This window comes from Aricia agestis, chromosome 18 (genome assembly GCF_905147365.1).
Source record: "Aricia agestis chromosome 18, ilAriAges1.1, whole genome shotgun sequence".
NCBI lineage: Eukaryota > Metazoa > Arthropoda > Insecta > Lepidoptera > Lycaenidae > Aricia > Aricia agestis.
The window spans coordinates 1,006,628-1,028,845 of record NC_056423.1 but is presented as its reverse complement, the minus strand read 5'-3'; the positions used below and the strand labels follow the sequence as shown (position 1 = coordinate 1,028,845).

The 22,218-nt window shown below is 36.6% G+C and overlaps 1 protein-coding gene across 1 annotated transcript; it reads right to left on the bottom strand.

Moving 5' to 3' along the window:
• Positions 1–402: 402 nt before the first annotated feature.
• On the bottom strand, positions 403–17,219 carry LOC121735933 (neuronal PAS domain-containing protein 4-like). Its single transcript, XM_042126933.1, has 11 exons — positions 17,044–17,219; positions 8,843–9,024; positions 7,709–7,779; positions 7,117–7,206; positions 6,618–6,806; positions 5,944–6,128; positions 5,727–5,833; positions 4,281–4,431; positions 3,082–3,360; positions 1,082–1,212; positions 403–636 (listed from the first exon to the last, which is right to left on the bottom strand). Exons 1-11 carry the CDS (start codon positions 17,052–17,054, stop codon positions 476–478), a joined length of 1,557 nt encoding a protein of 518 aa, XP_041982867.1. The 5' UTR covers positions 17,055–17,219; the 3' UTR covers positions 403–475.
• Positions 17,220–22,218: the final 4,999 nt, after the last annotated feature.

Sequence of the window (22,218 nt, the reverse complement as noted above, 5' to 3'; positions counted from 1 at the left end):
AACTTCCGTCGCCCATGGACACTCGCAGCATCAGAAGAGCTGCAGGTGCGTTGCCGGCCTTTTAAGAGGGAATAGGATAATAGGGGAAGGTAGGGATGGGAAGCGAAGGGAAAAGGGGAGGATAGGGAAGGGAATTGGGCCTCCGGTAAACTCACTCACTCGGCGAAACACAGCGCAAGCACTGTTTCACGCCGGTTTTCTGTGAGGACGTGGTATTTCTCCGGTCGAGCCGGCCCATTCGTGCCGAAGCATGGCTCTCCCACGTATAAAAATTCTGATTTAAATATTATCTTTTTGTTAAAATTCTCTTACTATTTCTGGTCTTTATTTTTTTAAGGTTCATTCGACCTCTGGCGAACCTGGGGGTTCGCCAGAGGTCGAATGAACCTTATTGACAAGCGTCGAATAAGAAAAACACTGACCTAGGTCAATCTGAAAATGCTGCTACCTTTAAACCTACGTACTATGCTAATTCCTATGTGACCATAGCTGACTCCTGGGCATGCATGTTGTAGCTGAATCTCTGCGCGTAGTCAGACATCTTGGTGTCTGACCAGGGCGGGCTCGGGTTCCACCGGTCCATGCCGTCGGTGCCTTCGATTACCCGCATGCGTTTTGCTGCCGGATAGTCAAGCCCTGGGAAAAGGTGTGGCTTTTAATGATGAGGTTTTTCGGACTAGACTTTTAAGCTGTGTTTATTACAGATTGAGCGCCTCCGTGGTCTAGTGGTTTAAAGCGTGGCCCTCGACTCGGAGGTCGTGGGTTCGATTCCCGCGTTGGAAATATGTTATTTCCAAGTTTGGTTAGGACAATGCAGGCTGATCACCTGATTGTCTGACAAGTAAGATGATCCATGCATCGGATGGGCATGTAAAAAGTCGGTCCTGCGCCTGATCTCTCGCCGGTCGTGTCGGTCTTCCGTCCGTTGAAACCAGGCCAGTTACGTAGGAGTAATTTTATAGTGCCCAAGTGTGTGCGCAGTACACAAGAGCGCTCTCTATTCCTTTTTCTCTTATAACCCAGTGGGGCGGAAGACCGACACGACTGGCGAGAGCGATTACTACATCAGCGCTTAACTCACCATCCAAACTGGTGCTGCTGCAAGGCTCCTGTGTATACCCCCTCGGGTACTGCTCATAGTATTTAGTGTGTGCTGGGTACATGAGCAGGCTGCTGTTTACTACCACTTCTGGAGTGTCGTAGTGGGGAGACCTGGGGGTGAAAAAATCAATAAGAAGTGATTGAAATTGAGATTTATTTACTTAAACGGAAGGTTCATGTTTCATTGTAGAATATTAGCAGCAGACAGCTGTTTACCATTTCTGGTATTGTATTCGGGGCCTGGTGGTGAAGTCACATTATTGAGTTGTGATTGAAATTGGGCTTTATTAAGTAAACAAAATAGAAATAGGTAGATGTTTTATTGCAAGTGCGCATCGTTGAAGAACTGGAATAATATTTGAATCTAAGAGGAGACACTAAGGCTGTTCTTCCATACAAACGCTGTCCCCTGTTTCCTACCTGGATAATACCGGTAGAGTTATAATTTTTTCCTGAATATCTATGGCCTATTAGTATGTCCATAATATGTTTTCTTTCTTTTCATAATTTAATTATTAAAAAAAATATGAATAGAACGTTCAAAAACCCAAAAAAGGCCAGATTTTCCGCTGTGTTCGTTCGAACACAGCCAAACTAATATATAATCTAGCCAAATTTGTTTCCTGAATTTATCCAGGAAACAATTATACAACAAAAAATAAAACAGGAATCTCAAATCAAGCTGCAGCAGTTCTCTATCGCGCCCTAGTGTCTCCTCTTAAACTACAGAACGAACGAACGAAACTCTGTACTAATCTTACAAACATTTATTGTAGACTTGTTTTAAATGACCTAAATAACCCAACACCTATTTTGTGTGGGCTAATACTAAGTGCGACATAACAACGTGTTTCGGAACACTCTGTATGTTATATTGAAAACCTTGGTACAGAGTTTTTTATTCCGTTATATAAAAACCAATCTTTTTAAGGAACAACCGCAAATCAACTGTATTTTTTAAGATGTTTTCGAGTACAAATGTTTTATTCTGTCCGTTGATTGTACTCCATATTTGTAAGTTGTAACCAAAGAGGTTTTTATAAGCGTCATTTAAACTGACAGACCAACCTTTTCATAGGCCCTTTTCGGATCCTACATGGAAGACGACTTAGTTCCGTATTCATTGTAATTTGAACCTTACTCACTAGCAACAGAACATATTTTTCTTATGCTACTGCTATTTTTTGATCTTTTATTTAGTTTGTTGTAAAATGACACGTAATTTAACGCAATAAAGTGTATTTTCTATTGGGCGGTTGAATAATAATAAATATGGTAATGAAAGGTGTCAAATTACGCGGACAGACAGACTGACGGACTGATGATTTTCTTGTTTATAATCGTAAAGTCGTATGACGTGTATAAATCATATTTTCGAAGTTTGTTCAGTTAATTTTGTTTGAAGAGCAAATTACTTTTGAGATTTTAATAAACATAACATTACTAGCGGGCCCGACAGATGTTGTCCCGTCATATCTACGAAGTTTACATTTTCTAAAGCGGTAATGTTACGTAATTTGTAAAAATTGTAATTACGGTGGTAAGGCAAAATTTTATAATATTTTACGTACTTTTTTGAAAATTTTCTTTCGTAAAAACGTTCCTCCGATATTAGAAAATCGTCTGCTATTATGTCACTACGATTAGAATGTTGTAGGGTTGCTGTAAGAGATTTATTTTAGAAATAAGCAGTTCCTTTGTGTCGTGTATCTTTATGTGTTTCTTGTATACAATAAAGAGTTAAATAAATATGACTTCTTTTAGCTATACACAGAAGCGTTGCAAACCTCTCCCGTATAAAAAATTGTTTGAGGTTTGATTTAATTGAGTTAGAAAGGGTTAAGATTTCTCGCATACGAAAAAATGCAAAAAATGTACATTTGGGCTCATCGCGGTCCCGGGGCCCCGTATAATTAATACCCACGGCAAATACGGCGGAAGGCTATACATGGCTATACAACTTAACTCTAAGATACCAACCTCTCTTCGCTTATCGTAGACTGCGGCGAATGGGTCGAATAGTCCACAGGTCCTCTATCAGTGAAAACCCTCTCGCAGTACTCCTCAGGTTTCTGGTATACCTGGTACCCCGTATAGTCCACCTCCTCAACATATGGATACTCCTGATAATCCTGGTAACACGTCTCCCGTCTGAAGAATTTCTGGCAGCGGGGATCTAGCATGCCGCACGGTTGGTTCTGGTACCCATAGTATTGGTATATCCAGGAGTTGGCTAGCATTATTGCCGCTTCTTCTTCGCTGTGGAAAGTGAAAAGTTGGTTTATTTAACTACTCAATGACACCCGCAGCTCCGCTGCGCCAAAATTCGTTTGTAACGCGGGAACCGTACCTACATCTTTCCGGGATAAATGTATTATATATCCTTTCCCGGGACTCAAAGCATATTCATACCAAAGTGGTTTGGGCGTAAAGAGGTAACAGACAGACAGACAGACACGAACATTCGTATTTATAATGTTAGTAATTAGTATGGATATGGATTTCTTATGAGAATTACAACCGATTCAAAAATGCTTAATATATAATAAGTAGCTAATAGTCTATCTATCTAGGCGCAAGAGATGTACGGTGGTTACATCTCTTGCGCCAGGTAAGCAACAGGCGTTTGACAGCATCTATTGTACTATATCTGTATTAGTAACAGACATCGTAATAAATAATAATATTATGTTATGTCTGTTGTCAAACGCTTGTTGCTTATCATCGTTACATAAACAAACTCTCACAATAACATTTTGCCTACACAACTACGAATAATAAAAATTTGGTTCTGTCTAAGTGTTTTGTCTAAACAACCGTTTTGAATTTGGTTCTTTTTCGCACACTAAAATATGACAATAGCTACGAAACACTTACATTCAAATTGAGAAAATAAAGCCGTTGACAATAATTGTCACTTGTATAATTAATACACAAAATTGTGTACCGAATACATGCATAAAGTATGCATGTATACAATGAGGGATGTTAGGCGCTAGCCGTAGGGTCTATCGTGTTAATTCGTGTCAAACAGCTGTCATATGTCACGAAATAGCTTCCACATGTCACGATATAGTTATCGTCTGTCTGACATGACATTTGACACGAAAAAACCTACCGTCCCTTTGGTGGCAAATGATAATCGACAACCCTCACTCATTCTTGTAAAATTTCTCTACCTCAAGACCTGGTTGGTCCCCACGATGAACTGCCTCGGGGTGTCGGTAGCATCCTTGACCTGCAGCACCAGGTGGACCCAGAGGAACTGGCCAGACCGTTGCTGCAGCTTTACCAGCAGTATGCAGCATTTGTCCTGGTCCAGTTGCGTTACTGGAAAAAATTTGGAATCAAAATGGCGGAATACGAAAGTTTTTATGGGATTTTGATAACTTCCATAAAGATTTATTAAAGCTTTCGTTGAACTTTCATTTCATCAATTGGGGCATTGTATTGCGCACACACGTGGGATAATCTGTCTTAATAAAATCGGTTTACTTGTGTTAGATCGGCATGGGAGGCAATGTAATTTACTGGCACCTAAAATTGCTGATATTTTCTAACAATATGCAGATAATTTTTATGCAGAAGTATCATTGAAGAAATGATGATGGGCAAAAATGTATGGGCTCTGGTATAGGGCTCAACAGGAATGGATTGTATATTTTTAGGAAGGTATACCCATGTACATTAATGACCAATAGGGCGCTTGTCATGATTTGTTGTACTTTTTGAGTAAAACCATGTTAAAAGTGACATCGGCACTCATACATTTCATACTGTTAACATCACGTTACATTTATTTTTATGGTTTCGTAGTCAACAAGGAACCCTTATATTATAGTTTCGGTCTGTCCGTGTATCCATCCGTCTGTCCGTCTGTCCGTCCATCAGTCCGTCTGTCTGTCCGCGGTTTTTCTCAGAGACTATAGGACCTACAAAGCTGTAATTCGGCACGAATGCACATATTAATGATGCCGACAAAATCGTGTATAAGATCTTTAAAAAATATATTTTTTAAGGTATCTCCCCTACACATCAAACGGGGATGTTTTTTTTTAATAATGCTCTTGTCCCTGCTTTTAAGTTCAGGGATTTAAGTTTTTAATACAATTTATACACTAATACAGTCTTATGTCTACACACTTATCTTCTATTTATATTTTCTGTTCTGTCATCATTACCTGCTCCGCCATCCAAGGGTGAGCAGTATGAGGGAGGGGTTAAAGCGTAAATCTAAGGTGTACTGTCTAAGATAAGACATTCATAACCTTTGTGAGCGCAAATAAATCTTACCACATAGACGACAAAAACTACGTCAGGAACGCCGACCTTGTACATTATTGCAAAAAGTACAGTTGCTAGGGGCTGGGCGCCATATTTTACTTTTTTACCTACTCATTAAGAGCTATCTAATGGTGTATATTTTATCTCTGTTGAGACTTATACCAAAATGCCCATGATCCTTTATACATACCTACATAATATGGCCGGATTATGTCAAGCCCAATCAAGATACTAGGCCCTCCATCTGCCTATGAATAAACTTCTCTGATAGTGTAAAATAAAACAAAATTACTTCGAGCTAGAAACTTCAAATTACAACGAAGTCAAAGAATGGAACTCACTTAATCTATGTTTGGCTTGCGCTTCTCTAAGACTGTCTACGTGCATGATCTGGTACCACGACACGTCGACCAGCTCCGACTTCTTCCAGCCTAGGTACCACTCACCACTGTAACAAACAAACGAAAGTAATAACAACAGTTGCCAAGTACATGGTACCAATTTGCCAACTAGTTGGTACCAATTTGCCAACTACTTGGTATCAATTTGCCAACTCACTTGTCATCAATATGCATTATCTTCATATCCATTGCATGTATTGTGGTGAAGACGTTGGTAGCGCCATTGACAACGCACTCTCTGGTCTCCGGCATGGCTAGGGGGGTGCAGGTAGCTATGAACACCGGTTCATTGCGGCTACACAGCGGCAGGTACGACACATAGTGCCCTCGAACTAGAACTACCTGAAAAAGTTGGAAAATTGTTAATCTAAATAAGGACAAATGTCTTGAAGAAACCCCTCAAAGCGGTAAGACCTCTATTTTGCGCTCTTCCAATAATTTGTTAGGGTTCCGTACCCAAAGGGTAAAAACGGGACTAATAGGGTCCCGTTTTTATCCTTTGGGTTAAGGACTTAATTGTCTGTCTGTCCGTCTGTCTGTCTCCGAAGAACCGCTATAGCTAGACTTCTGAAATTTTCACAGATAGTGTATGTCTGTTGCCGCTATAACATCAAATACTGAAAACAAAATAATATAATTCATATTAAAGGCGGACCTATCTTTTTCAGTCGGCGTATGTTAGGGCTAATAAGCCTCGCTAACTCGAGAACGACTGAACCGATTTGGCTAATTTTACTTTTAAAATTCTAGTGGAAGTCTAAGGACGGTTGGTAAGAACATTTAGGAGTTAAATAATACGAAATCAATGATAAATAATTGCAATATACTTACTTTTTGGTCACCAAATCTCATCTGCCTCCTTGCATTTCTTGAGACGTTCATTCTACAGAAGAAATGTCTAGTCTTTGGTACATTATCAGTCTCTTCGTTACTACCTCTATTTAGTTCTAGTTGGACCATCTGATGGTCCTGTCTATCTATGATATCGTATACACTATCCCCGTGTATTAGTAGGTCCTCCTAAAAGAGAAAAAGTGTTTAAGTTGAGAAAGTTATGTTAGTTTTAGTGAACATGATAATTAAGAGAAATAAATAATAATTCATTTTAGTACTTGAACCATTAAATTGTCTCTTAATATATTAATGTAATGATTATAAGTAACAATAAGTTTTAATGATTTGACATATTATAGCCAAAGCTAAGAAGAAAGGACAAATCGTACCCATCGTAAAAGTCCTACGTTGGTGGGTACGGGATGCATACAAATATGCCCCTTCTCCTTTAATAAATGATTTAAAGTATTTTAAAGAAAAAAGAAAAGAAACAAACCATAGAGTGCCCCAAATACTCCGCGGCGTTTTCGGAAATGTACAGTAACTTGCCGTTCTGTGTCATCATCATCATGAACCCAGAGAGTGCCTGAAAATGCATTAATGTTTAGTATTGTATCTTGTTTGTTGTAAGGATAGGCCATGTTTATGTGCTATCTATCTCTTATGCCTGTGCCCCAATAAAGGTATTATTAAATAACGTTCGCAAGATTCGAAAATGAAATTTATAAAAAATTAAAACAAAACTAGTTCAGGTAATATGAATTTAAATACCGATTTTCTATTTACAATATTATTGTTTAACAAAGTATATTCCGTTTCATTTACAAATACGAGACAGATTACACTCTTATTTAATTATTCATCCATGACTCTTTCAGGAAAAAGAAATAAGTAAGCCTAGCTAAGGCTTACTTATTTCTTTTTCCTGAAAGAGTATACTATAAAGAAAAAGTATGGCAAAATATTCTAAAATAAGACTCATTCAATAACTTTCGAAAATTCTGTATTTAAAAACAACAATCTTTACAAAGGCTCATCCTTACTTTCAAAACTTTCAGTATCTTCAAACATAGTAAACTTGAACGTACCTTTGAAAATCCAATATTAGGCGTAGGCGACTGTTCTGGGTACTGATAGCTCAAGTCGTGACTTTTGAACACTAAAACAGAAAGAAAGACGTATAATGGGTGACAGATAAGATAGCAAAGTAAATGTTAAACGTCTTAATATGTTGTCGTGACTGATGTTTGGGAGATGTGGGATAAAAACGTGATGAGTTTGCCCAAACATCTGGAGCTATTGGGGAAGTTTCACCCATCACGACTGTGAACTAGTGGGAATAGATCGAAATCGTTATCCACATAATATATATATTTTTTTTATGAGATAAGGGGGCAAACGAGCATACGGGTCACCTGATGGAAAGCAACTTCCGTCGCCCATAGACAGTCGCAGCATCAGAAGAGCTGCAGGTGCGTTGCCGGCCTTTTAAGAGGGAAAAGGGAAGGGTAGGGATGGGAAGGGAAGGGAAGAAAATAGGGGATTGGGCCTCCGGTAAACTCACTCACTCGGCGAAACACAGCGCAAGCGCTGTTTCACGCCGGTTTTCTGTGAGAACGTGGTATTTCTCCGGTCGAGCCGACCCATTCGTGCCGAAGCATGGCTATCCCACGTATGAAGAAGGGTCAACAAAATGGTGTTCAGATCGAAATGTTTCGTTTTTGAATGTTTTGTGAATATTATTAATAATATGTAAAAGAGGTTGCAATGGGACGCTCTGTACGTAAGGGTCTTTTAATCAGTAAATAAAAAGTTACTATTATCAAGTACATATAATAAAATTATCGTGACGACTGAGGCATTATCATTTATTTATGTAACAGAATAAAATATGTTTTCCCTATTATTTCTAAGTTTGGTTAAAATAATTCAGGCACATTGTTGTCGGCCAAAAGATAATTCAGGCAATATAAAAAGCCAGCCTGAGCTCTCGCCAATCGGTTTTATAAAACTACATGGCTCGTCTCGTTTTAATGACTGGCCATCGTCACCCTAGCCGATCAGGCATCCTTTAATTACGTGAGGCGTTCTAGGGGGGAGGGGTCAAGCTAAATCTTTCCAAATCTCTCTTTGGGGGAGGGGGGGTCAAAAATCCTCAAAAACGCCTCAATTAATTAATGGATGTTCCTTAAGGAAGGTATACCTTATCATTGTCAACTCACCCTGCTGAAAATAGTTCATCTTCCTTACATACACGCAGACTAGGGCCATGAGCTGCAGCTGCGACAGTCGTTGTCGCGTGGACGGCGGCAGCGGCAGCAGGTCGCGCAGGTTGGAGATCTCCGCGTTGATCAGGTCGCGCCGCATCTTGCTGGCGCCTTTCGTTGACTTCGTTGGCTCGAATCTGGAAGAACTGTTTCGTTGAAGGATCCTTTATCATTCTAACTAGACGCAGTATACTGCTGGGGCCGTACATTTTTCCGGGATAAAAAGTATCCTATGTCCTTTCTCAGGACACAAATTTCAGCAAAATCGGTTCAGCGGTTTGGACCTGAAGAAGTAACAGACAGACAGACAGACACACTTTCACATTTATAATATTGGATAGCGCCTATCAAACTCGGTCTAAAAGCTTAGCAGCCTATGTGATGCAATATAAAAACATCTTTCTATCTCTAAATACATGAAACAGTGATTATTATATGGCCAGGGAATTCAGTCCAAAATGACAGCCTATCGTACTCCTGTACAACTTTGGTGGAAATCGTTTACTATTCAAAACGTTAGTCAAATTTTAATACTGTCCTGGGAGAGTGTTTTTCTAGGATTATAGACAATGCGCGGATATTGTGTTCCGGGGACGGGTGTGTGTGTGTGTAATATGTGTAATGTGTGTGTGTTTGTGTGTGTACATCGCGAACTGCAAGAGCGCCGCTTGGGAAGGAAATGTGGATTTATTGCATTGGGTCCGTAGAGTTAGGAATGTTATAGGCATGTCACGTTATTTTGCCATGCGTAGGATTGTTAAATTTATAGAAAGTACTAGATGTCCCGCGCGGCTTCGCCCGCGAAAATTAGGAATTTTACGGAAACCGTACATTTTCCCATAAAAAATAGCTCTTATGTCCCTACTCCCTTCACTTGGTCTACTCTATATCTGTGCCAAATATTGCCATAAAAATTGCTCCAGTAGTTCGTAATTTCTAATATTTCCCACGTTTTTCCCACCCTTTCCTGAGTTTATTCGGTCGTATTAGTCTTAGCGTGATAATATATAGCCTATAGTCTTACTCGATAAATTAGCTATCTAACACTGAAATAAGTTTTTAAATCGGACCAGGAGTTCCTGAGATAAGTGCGTTCAAGCAAACATACTCTTCAGGTTTATAATATTAAGTATAGATTTTTTTCAATTATCGCTTAACAAACTCGAGTCTCGATCTAAAAGACTATGAAAAGTACCAATGACAGGGTCATTATAGGCTCATAAGTCATAACCATGGGACGATGTTTGGTACTACTAATATATATTCTGTGGTATGGTATAATAATATGGTAGTGATGATGATGAATGTAATTTGCATAGTAGCATATGCTTTCCGTTCTTAAAACAACGCCGAAACTCCCAAACTTGTATCTATAAAGAATCAGGAGTTCTCTCAGCACCTTCCGAACCACGGTATACCAGGTATATCTCGGTGCAAAATCTTACTTGTTGGTAGCATATGCTTCGAATACTTCTCACCAAACCAAAGTCACCGCACATGTTTCCCTATAAGTTTTGAGGGGTTCCCTCGATTACTTATGGATCCTTCATCAGATCACCACTTTTGTGAATATAATACCAAATTGGGATGATACCCTATATACCAAAAGAAAAATTTTGAAAATCGGTTAACAAACGGCGGAGTAATCGTTGAACATAATAAAACGAACATAACACCTCCCCCATTTTGAAACGGTTAAAATTGTAGCCTATGTGTTATTCTGATGTATAAGCTATATAATTGTAAAGTTTCATTAAAATCCGTTCAGTAGTTTTTGCGTGAAAGAGTAACAAACATCCATACATCCACACATCTACACATCCACACATCCACACGTCCATACATCCATACATCCAAACAAACTTTCGCCTTTATAATATTATAAGTAGGATAATTTGAGCTAACGCTATTAAGGGCCTGTTTCACCACTTTCTGATAAACTTTTTTGACAGATTCTCCATACTTGACTTGTCAAGTTAATTGGTGGATAGCCTTATCAGAAAGTGGTGAAACAGGCCCTAAAAATAATTAAGTATTTGTCAATTAAATTAAAGTTCAATCTAATTCAAAGTAGAATTTTAGTAAAATTCTTGAATAACATTACGATTGTATGAATCAATAATAAAAATGCTTAAGCTTATTATAAAACATGCTGCATAATATTTAATTCAATAAATATTTTATAAACGACAATTAACTTGTTTTACCACTAAGCTACTATTGTCATAATTTAGTTATGCTTAATTAAATCTTAACATTAAATGTACCACAGTAAAATATCTTATCTTATCACACTAAATTGTAGCGTAACTTTCAATCATAGAAAACCTTTATTTTACCCTGCCTTATCGTCCAATTCCTAACTCTACATTCGCGCCTTAAGGTATACTGTGATGCAAATTTTTCATATTTAAATGCACGCTATTTCTTTTCCTATACCCACTATGGGAATAACAATTATTATCGTTATTATTATACTCATAAGTTCTCGATAAAATCGAGAAACGCCGCATGAATATTAATAATTATATCGATTTATTAAATTATTAATAGTGTCAATAGTTATTGTTGTTATAATGAGTTTCGCACGAAGCTTTGTCAACGTAGCGTTTAGTTTTCTATTTAAGTATCAATATATTACTGTATTGTACTGTATTACTGTCAAAAATTCTCACAAATACTAATATTAATAAAGAATTTTTGACAGCTGATTACATTTTTGATTTTGGGCAAACGCGTTGATGTCTTTTACAGGAGAAGAAATATATTGCCTAAAATGTTTGCATTGTTGTGCTATCTACAGCGTGTAACAAAAATAAGTGATATACTTTAGGGTATGTACGTGTTCCTTGTAGAGAGGTAACTGTGAAAGTAGCAGCGCTGAAAGACCAAAAATTTTTTTCACTTTTGTATGGGGAAACTCGTGACGCCCGGGCCTTTGCCCATACAAAAGTGAAAAAAAAATTCGTCTTTCAGAGCTGCTGCTTTCACAGTGAACTCTCTACAAGGAACACGTACACACCCTAAAGTATTATCACTTATTTTTGTTACATACCGTATAAAGATCACCATAATATTTTAATGATTTAACATTGTTAATCCATACTAATATTATAAATGCGTGGGACAGCCATGCTTCGGCACGAATGGGCCCGCTCGACCGGAGAAATACCACGTTCTCACAGAAAACCGGCGTGAAACAGCGCTTGCGCTGTGTTTCGCCGAGTGAGTGAGTTTACCGGAGGCCCAATCCCCTAACCCCTACCCTATTCCCTTCCCTACCCTCAACTTTTCCCTTTCCTTCCCTTCCCTACCCTCCCCTATTACCCTATTCCCTCTTAAAAGGCCGGCAACGCACTTGCAGCTCTTCTGATGCTGCGAGTGTCCATGGGCGACGGAAGTTGCTTTCCATCAGGTGACCCGTTTGCTCGTTTGCCCCCTTATTTCATAAAAAAAAAAATTATAATAATTAGTATGGATGTCATATCAAGAATTATCATTATGAAATCTAAAGTATCATTCACATCAGAGTATTCCCGCAAACACTAATAAAACACAATTTTTCATCCATCATCAGGTGATGATGATGTATTTCGAAACCAGTCGTGTTATTTGTTATATAGTGTATATAGTAGCCGGTTCTTCTCGGCGGGGTAGTTCCCGAACCGGTGGTAGGCAACGTAGTTTCTTCGTTTGACTTTCAAAAAGTGTATACCCATTTTGATTAAAAATATATTTTACTATTTATTTTTTATTTTAGTGGAAAAAGTGCACGAAAACTTGTGTTTTATTAGTGTTCAACATGAATTTCCACCAAGAACCGACAGTATAATCAATTACATAATATATTCCCGCAAAGTATTCTTCATTGGTCAATTCACCGCCGAATTCTGACACGTGTTACGATTCGTGACAGACATTCCACACGTCACCGTAGTTTCACGCCGGAGCCACTCGAGCGTGTAAATTCTTCCCCGATGTTCCTCATTATGTTGGGAACCCATCGGGAACCACTCGCAAACAATCACGGGAACCCAAAACAATTTTGGGAACCGCTGGTGTTTTGTGCCTATTAATTTATGATAATTGAAAAAAATATTAGTTAGTTTTATTTTTTTCATTGATTGCATGATATAAGAAATATGTATAACTATCTAAATGACGACCGCAACACCATTGCGCCAAAATTCGTTTATCGGACGGGAACTGTTCATTTTTTCCGGGATAAAAAGTATCCTATGTCCTTTTCCGGGACTTATTTAATACTATGATCGTCATACCAACTTTCAGCAAAATCGGTTTAGCGGTTTAGGCGTGAAGAGGTGACAGAGTAACAGACATACAGACGGACACACTTTTGCTTTTATGATATTGATGACATGGATATTTCTTATTTTAATTTTGATTGATCTCGCATATTATAGAATATTTTCTTATCTTATTAAAATTTAATGTTCAAAAAAATTTTTACTTAGAATGTCTGTTACTTTACTATAGTACAGGACTCAGGAGCTACAAGATAAACTTATAACTTTTTTTTGTGTTACAAAAATTGACAGTTTTTTTGGACATCGGATTACAGTCCCGCTAGAACTTGTAATTGACAAGAACAATTGACAAGATTGCTCAGATTCTGTCAGGCCCGGCGGGTGCCTGACGTACATTATCGTATTTATCGACTATCGATGTTTTAGATCGACGCATCAATAGGGATGTCACAGATATCGATCGTTTGATTCGACGCTTTTTTCATATTTTTTTTCAAGTCATGCATTTGAGTTTTGGATAAATTTCTATAACAATAACTAAGTAGAAAATAATTACCTATATACACTTTTTCACTTGCCTACAATTTTACAGTTCACTCTTATTATAGTCAATTTGTAAAAGCTGACTACTTAAGAGTTAAGGTCATTTCGATCAGGGGTTCCCAAACTTATTGTGTCTACCACCCACTTTGAGAAAAAAGAATTTTTGGCGCCCCCTTTGTTTCACATACTTTTAAATTAAAGCCACTACAGAACGCCCCACTTTTTTATTCTGGTTCCCACACCGCCCCTCTTTAGGCCTTCAGCGCCCACAAGAGGGCGTTATTGCCTACTTTGGGAAAGGCTGATTTAGATGTACTGTACAAAATAAAAAGCCGTTCAAAATCAATAGATTTTCGTTCAAAATAAATTTAATGAAAATAGATCGATTAGAATAATAATTCTAATCGATCTATTTTCATTAAATTTGGCAGAGACATAGAATAGAGTAGTAGACCATGAGGAAAACTTTTTATTGCAAGAAAATGCACTGTTTCCAAGGTATTGCACAATGCGTGTACGGGGTACAGAGAAATATTTAATCTAGAATTTTCCATATTATTTTTCTATATTATATATGGATTGATAGAAATTTTCTCTCAATACAAAAATAGCTCCTTAAAATAATACAAATCTCCAACATTTCTTAAAACATTGTGTTTTTAAATGATCATAAAACACAACTGAAATTCTGTTACATTGTTACTGAAGTGCTAAAAACTCTACTACTGTAATAGCATGAAAAACACACGTCATTGTTACACAAAACTAGCCTCTATTATAAAGTAAATAATACCTTTTATACCTTGTAAGGCTATGTAAATCTTTATAACCTTGTATGGAGACAAATATATGAGCTAAATATTACGTAGCGGCCAGGTGTTACGTTATGTATTTACTTTATGTACATAAAACTCTTGACTACTAAGTACTAACTGCGAAACATGGTTACTAATAATTTACAGAATTTTGTTGTAAATGAAATAAACCATCTTTTTCTAACTCAGAATTAATGATTAAAACAATTATTTTGTATAACCTCCGTCATCTTAAAAACTAGGGCTCATAAATAGTCAGTACTCAAGATGCATCTCGGTCTCAAGACGCGGTTCGGCTTTGTGATTGGTCCAAATTTTGACAGCCGACCAATCACAGAGCCTGAACCGTGTTTTGAGACCGAGATGCATCTTGAGTACTGATTATTTATACCGGCCTAAGAGTCGATTCATACCGCAACGAGACGCGTAGACGCATTTCTGTAGGTATTTAATAGATTTGCAAGAGCAAGACGTCTCACGCAATTGAAAACTGTCAATTCAGTAAAACTTTAAAAAAGTATCTACGCGCCGCGTTGCGGTCTCATTTAACCCTAAGGGTCAATACAGATCGCAACGTGACGAGGCGAGGCGAGGCGTGGCGCGGCATAAATTTGTATGGATTCGACAGATTTCAATTGCGTGACACGTCTTGTGAATCTGTCAATTCCATATAAATTTAGAAATGCATCTCCGCGTTGCGTTGCAGTCTGAATCAACCTTTAGGCGAAAAGTTAATCGTAATATTGCTGTATATTGTATAAACTCAGCTAATTTTACTTTGATTCCTTAATTTTTATTTTAGAACTTTTGTGACAACCCGTTTGGGCAATAAAATATGTTTTTTTCATGTTTTTTACTTTTTGTGTATGTGGTATTATTTTTTTTCAGTAGAGTTTTTTTGATTTTTTACTGTTTGACGTTAGCCAATAAAAAGCGCTAGATAAGCTTCAGACAAAAACTTACAACTTATTAGCATAAATTATTTCATTAATGCTGAAATTGAAATAATTCATAATATAATAATGATTCTTTCCTTTAATTCAATTGATACATAAAACTGTATTTTAAAAAGATAAAACCAAATTCAAAATTGTACGTAATAATTGAGAATTAAAACTACCTATCTCCAAAACTACTGAACCGATTTTGATGAAACTTGCACTATTCCCTAAGTTGAACAATACCTAGTACAACAAAAAAAAATTACTAAAATAGGAATAGTAGTTCCAGAGATATGCGAACACAACATTATACATACATACTTACATAAATAAACTCTTGTTTAGCACATTTTTTTCAGACGCTGATACTCGTAGTCACATAATTTACGAAAATTGGGCAGTTCTGGGAATATTACATACATACGCGTCGAATTGATAACCTCCTTTTTTTGAAGTCGGTTAATAAATTAAATAAATACAAACGTCTTTTTAAGTTCTGCCGTGTCTCCTTTTCTTCAAACATAAAGCTGTAAGTTATTGCTTGTATTACTTAAATTTATTTTATTTTATATTTATCTTAAATAGGTAAGCTAATTTAAAACTTTTTAAAATGACTCGATTTATATCAATAAGACTCATATTTTTTACGTACGAAACAGCTTAAGGCTTCATTTTTTAAGGGTCTGTTTGGATTGTAATAAACTCCGTTGCGCTAAATATCGCGCGGGAATTATTGGAATACTAGCTGTCCCGGTGAACTTCGTGTCACTTTAAAACCTTCCCTGGACTTCTACGAATATTTTAAGACTAAAATTGGCCCAATCCGTTCAGCCGTTTTCGAGTTTTAGCGTTACTAACACAATTGAAAATCCATTTTTATATATATAGATGAAGTAGTAAAGTATGTCCTTTCCCGAGATTCAAAGTATTTCTATACTCAGCAAAATCCGTTTATTATTGGGCATGAAAAGGTAACAGACAGACAGAAACACATTCGCATTTATAATATTGGTATGGATGTATAGATATTATTATGTTAATATAGATTAGTACACATTTCTAATCAAAAACCAATTTATAGTTCCTTATCGATCGGTCGTTCTAATTATTATAAAAGGTTTATGAAGTTCAACTTTAAATTTGAACTTTACGACGAATGTTATCTGATGAAGAGGATGAGATATTATAAGTTGATATCTCGTTTTGTTATTGATCTCATTTCTTAAATATTATTTTTCTATTTAAGAAATAATAACGTAAGTAACATTAAAAATTATATTACGTAAAATATTTGATTGTGCAATTTAGAATAAGTACCTAGGTATCTGTAATAGCATTTGCAAGTGAAAAGTAAAAAAAAATTGACGACATTAATTCATTACACGTTCATAATATTAATTATTATGTAGAGTTATTATTCAAATTAACCTTATATAAAATTAAAACGAATTATTGATTATTACAAGTTACAGCTTATTTTCATTAAGAAGGAACGTTGGAAGTTTTTACGCAATAAAAAAAAAAAAAAACGTAAATCCTGAAATATAATATGAGGTACTTATATCTAAATAAAATATTTTAAAAATTACCTTAAAAACATCTTCACTGTAATCACTATTCAATATCACTACTGTCAGTCCACTATCAGTAAAACTAATATAACAAAATCAATAAAAACACACAATTAATGTCAAATAATAAAGATAAGGCACTCGTGCGAAACATTACGTATGGATGTACGTTCGAAGGAGCGCAAGCTTTTCGTTCGAATGATAAAATCCTTAAGCTCACCACCTTGCGCCCGCGCAGCCTAAACGCGACTATGCCTCCATCGAGCCTCTCTTTCTAACCTTTTCTTTTTTTCCCTCGAAAAAATGCGTCCGACTTCTAACGAGTGCCGTCTAATTTCCAAAACGTTTTTTCGACTCGTCATTTCACCGAGGTGGATTTATTAGAGAAAATCGTAGAAACCGTATTCGGCGTGCGAAAGAGATAGCTACAGCGGGTTTTCCGTACATTTCTGTCAGAGCGGAATAGACGGAGTCTCACTCGTGGGAACCGCACTTAATTTTAATGAGTCCGAGAGAGATGTAAGTAATTTTGTAATTACCGCGCTCCGTGCAAACGGGACGGCGGTATTTAGGTGACAGTTGTTTTATTTGCTTGCATCTTGATATTGTTAATTACATTTTAATAAGAGCTGTGAGATTTAAAACCTGAAAGGTAGAGATAAGTGAGGGCTTCGTTTAAAATGATACTTCGGTTTTCGTTTTGCGCCTGTGCCTTATGAGCATTTTGCACATTTTTTCCTTTTATGTCTGTAAGCTGTTATCTTTAGGAGTGTTAATAACAAAATGTGGAGCGTATACTTTTTATGTGTCGTTTTACTGTTGTAGGTAGTAATTAAAGTATTAGTGTGTGTTAATAAAATATTATGAGTTTTTAAAATTTGAGGTGGTATTCAAGGATGCAGTAATAACCTTCTGCAAAAAAGTAATATCTTCTATCTATATATATAAAACTCAAAGGTGACTGACATGGTGATCTATCAACACACAGCCCAAACCACTGGACGGATCGGGCTGAAATTTGGCATGTAGGTAGATGTTATGACGTAGGCATCCGCTAAGAAAGTATTTTGATCAATTCTACCCCCAAGGGGTCAAAATAGGGGATGAAAGTTTGTATATAATAATACATACATGCTAACGCGAGTGAAGTCGCCGGCAAAAGCTCGTGTTAAGTAAAATGATTTGATATTTATCTGCTGCTCATAGCAGAATAAGATGCGTTAGAAGTTAGGACTATCTACTACTAATATACGAGTATATTTTCATACCTTACACTTTACAGAACAATCGCTGGAACTTTTTGCCACTATGTAATATGATTAATAAAAACTGATTCGCCGATTATTAATCGAATCATCTCATGACTCATCTGGCGGATATTCTTTTATCCGCAAACACATCCGCGATGTAAAGATACCCGGTTCCCGGTGGGTTTCCACTCGGTTCTCACTGGGTTCCCACATTAGGTGTGTAGCACGGTAGCTGGCCGCGGGCGATACGGTCATTTTGAACCTCCAATTTTATTTTTAGAATGTTTTTTTAATTGAATTCTCGATGCAAAGGAATGAGCGATTGAGTGATTTAGTATGTAATTTGATGTCAGGAGGAAAAGGCTACCGATAAATTGTGATACAGTGCATACTGCATACTTTTCAGTTAGTTTTGCAAGTAGACCTTTAAGCATACTGAACACTGATGCTTAAAGGTCATAACTGTATGATCACGATCATAGAAATAGTAGAAAAAAAAACTGATAAATTATGTAATTTACTTACCATAGTATCAATTCCCTATCAAAAAAGTATCAATTCGGTATCAAAAAGTAATCTGCATTTAAGTATATTTTTAAAGCGCTTTGTGGCTTGGGCCCATGTGTCACAGCTCACAAGAAAAATCTGTTTCACACACAGGCCTATAAACTGGAAAGGTGTTTTTAGGGTTCCGTAGCCAAATGGTAAAAAACCGAATCCTTATTTCAATTATAATATTAACAGAATGAATGTCAGTCAACTTATTTTGAATGACCGAATAATATGTTATTATTAGTGTCTTTTCACCATAGCTATTTATCTTAGTTGAAAATTGACCTAAAAAATTCAAACGGCGAATATGTAGTTAATCTATTGGCGTGTGTTTCAAATAAACGTAACTTGTAAATATTAGGGAGATACTGAATGTATGCTTGAATTTAAATATATTTGTATTACTTTGGGAGCTGATATCATGAGTTTGTTAAAAAAAATAGGAAATTAATAACGGAAGAAGGAATGTTCATATGCTGAAGATTATTGCTGTAGTTTTATTATAGTTTTGTAGCTTTCAAAAGACTCTAAAAACTTTTTTAAGCCTCAAAAAACGGTAAATTACGGCATCTCCGTAGGGGGAACACCTTAAGTTAAAAGTTCTCTTCTTTCTCCTTCATTATTGACTTTTAGAAAGTTTTCTTACTTTCTTAGACTAGCTAAACAATAATTCGTGTCTCCACAATAAAGTTAATATAAATTAAATTATGTTAATCTATCTATTGTTGATGCTTTTGTTATTACCCGCTATTACTAATATCAAAGGGCTTATTACCGTCAAAGGAATCGGTCTTTTTGTTTTTGGGTGGCACACCGATGGGTCAGAAGAAAGGCAGGAAGGAAGCTCTTACGTTAGTCTCCTAGTTTCGGCTGCTTTGGAGTTGGATCTCTGAAGTCCAAGCAGGTGAGGTAGGGCTGCCATCAGTAAGTTTTTAATAATAATTGTAAAACTATTCAAATATGTTAATTTCTTCTAATGAATATAAAATAACAGTAATGATAATGTACTAAATTTTTAATACAATCCGTGATTTATGGAGAGTATATTTTCCCCTGGATCATGTTGACGTCCCTACTAAGTATCTTATCTAGTAATTTTATCGAAAATCTAGTACTTTCATAGAAAAAAATCTAGTACTTTAATAGAAAACTTATAAAAGATATGAGCGATTCTTTCACAGAAGACGTAATAAATCGATTTGCCGAAGACCCTCGAAAATTACTTATAAAATAGACAATGTGTAAATAAGTATCTGGTTAAAGAAATTATATAAAAATGCAAATTGCCCCCCCCCCTGGCCCAGAACCTGGGTACGCCCTTGAACGTAATGTATGATTTATGAAAATAAACGAATAAATAAAAAAAATAAAAAACTATGCGTGAGTATTTGTTTAAAATAGAACGTAAGTTACTAAATGTAATTGATTGTACTGTTGGTACTTGATGGAAATTCATGTTGAACACTAATAAAATACAATTTCCCGTGCACTTTTTCCACTATGTTAAAAAATTAGGTGTAATTTGTTAATAATTTCTTATTATAGTGGAAAAAGTGCACGGGAAATTGTGTTTTCTTAGTGTTAGTTAGTAAAGCTTACGTTTTGCAACATTGTTTTTTATTTTCTCAAAAAATGCCTATTTACAAGTTTACAATGCTCATGCATTTATAGCAGTCATTTGCTTTGTTTTGAAGAGAAAAGTATTTACTTTTCTCCTCCGATCGGCAATTTAATGAGTATGAACTCATTAAATTGCCGATCTGGGCATCCGTATGGGTATGAAGATGGCATTTTTTTTGAGTTCCCAGCATTGTTATCATAGAAAAAGTTGTTCATTTTGACGGGTTCATTTGATGGTTTCAAGGATAACGGTGTTTACACTAACACACTGTATTTTATTTTATCGAAATCATTAACTTATTAATATAAGTTTATTAACAAGAAGGTGACATCCCTGGCATCGATCATTAGCGCGCTGCTCACGCGCGCCCAAACTTCGACACGTGCGCGCGCGCACCCCTTTGTGTTGCACAGGGTGTTGGCTGTTGTGTTGACAGGGATGGCTCTTGAGGAGAATCTCACACAACCAAGAATGATTGTGTGTAAAAAATAGGGTTCGGAGGTTTTTCACAGGGTAGTTTTACATATTAAAAATATCGTTCTGGGCGTACCGGCAGATTTTCGCTGCGCTTAAAGAGAGTGGAGTATACTCGTCTTCTACGCTGCACCTGTAGCCTATGCTATTCCAGCTTATGAATTTTTATAGCATTCTTTAAGTTTACCATTCTTTATCCATTCCAATGGTGCACTATGCTACTTAAGTTTTATGCAATAAAACAACTTATTTTCATAAACAACAATAAACACAACATACACGTATTTTTTATTTTACTTTATTCTAATACATAGTTTTTACATTATCTTAAACTTACTACAATTTTTACTTAAAAACAAATAGTTCCATAGAATTTTTCCAAATAAATGAGGCTTTTTAATTATAATATTTATACAGATATCTAATAAAAAACTACTTTTATTTTATGTTTATTTCATTTAAAACAAATAGAGAACTCAAACAACTTAAGTATCCATTCGAGCTTTAATTACTTAATTTGACAATTCATCATCTTCCATCAAATACCAAATTGAGTTGACAAAAAGCCAATCAAGTTTTAATCAGCCTGTATCGCCAGTCATAATGACGTCGTATTAGCAGGGGGGTCTCAGAGACCGGCATGACGGTCACGTATGTAAACAATAGACAAAGCCACCGACGGGTTATTAGGGTTATCGCGCGCCCTATCTGATACTGGGAAGTCAGATTTGGTCAAATTTGGCCTAAATAGCCCGATACCATCGCGGGGTTGCTCTCAGGCCTCAGCACGTATTGTTTTGATGTGTCGCACCCAGTGGTGCCACTCTAGGGTTTTACGGAGAACGTTAAACGTAGTCTAACGTACTGACGTAGTCTAACGTAGTAGATGGAGCGTCCGTGGCCTAATGGGTAGACCTTCGATTCGCACTCCTAGAGGGTGCAGGTTCGAACCCGGGTGGAGGCGACCTATGACATTTTCTGATCTCAAGTAAATACGGACGCTCGTATATTGAAGGAAAACATCGTCAGGAAACCCGCACATAGTTGGTCCCAGACGTATTGACTAGTTCTTTCCTCTGGACTAGGCCGACTATGATGCGAGAATGCAGTATGCGCTTGTTCAACTATACGGACTTTTAAAAATCTTGTCCCAGGCACTACAGTATTTGAGGAGTGGTTACTTCGCTCTGAAAAGTACCTACTGTATAAATTATCCACAACGGATGTAAAGACCTAGTTTTTTTTTAAACGTAGTCTGCCTAAAAATACGAAAAAAATACGAAAAGAGTCCTGTCA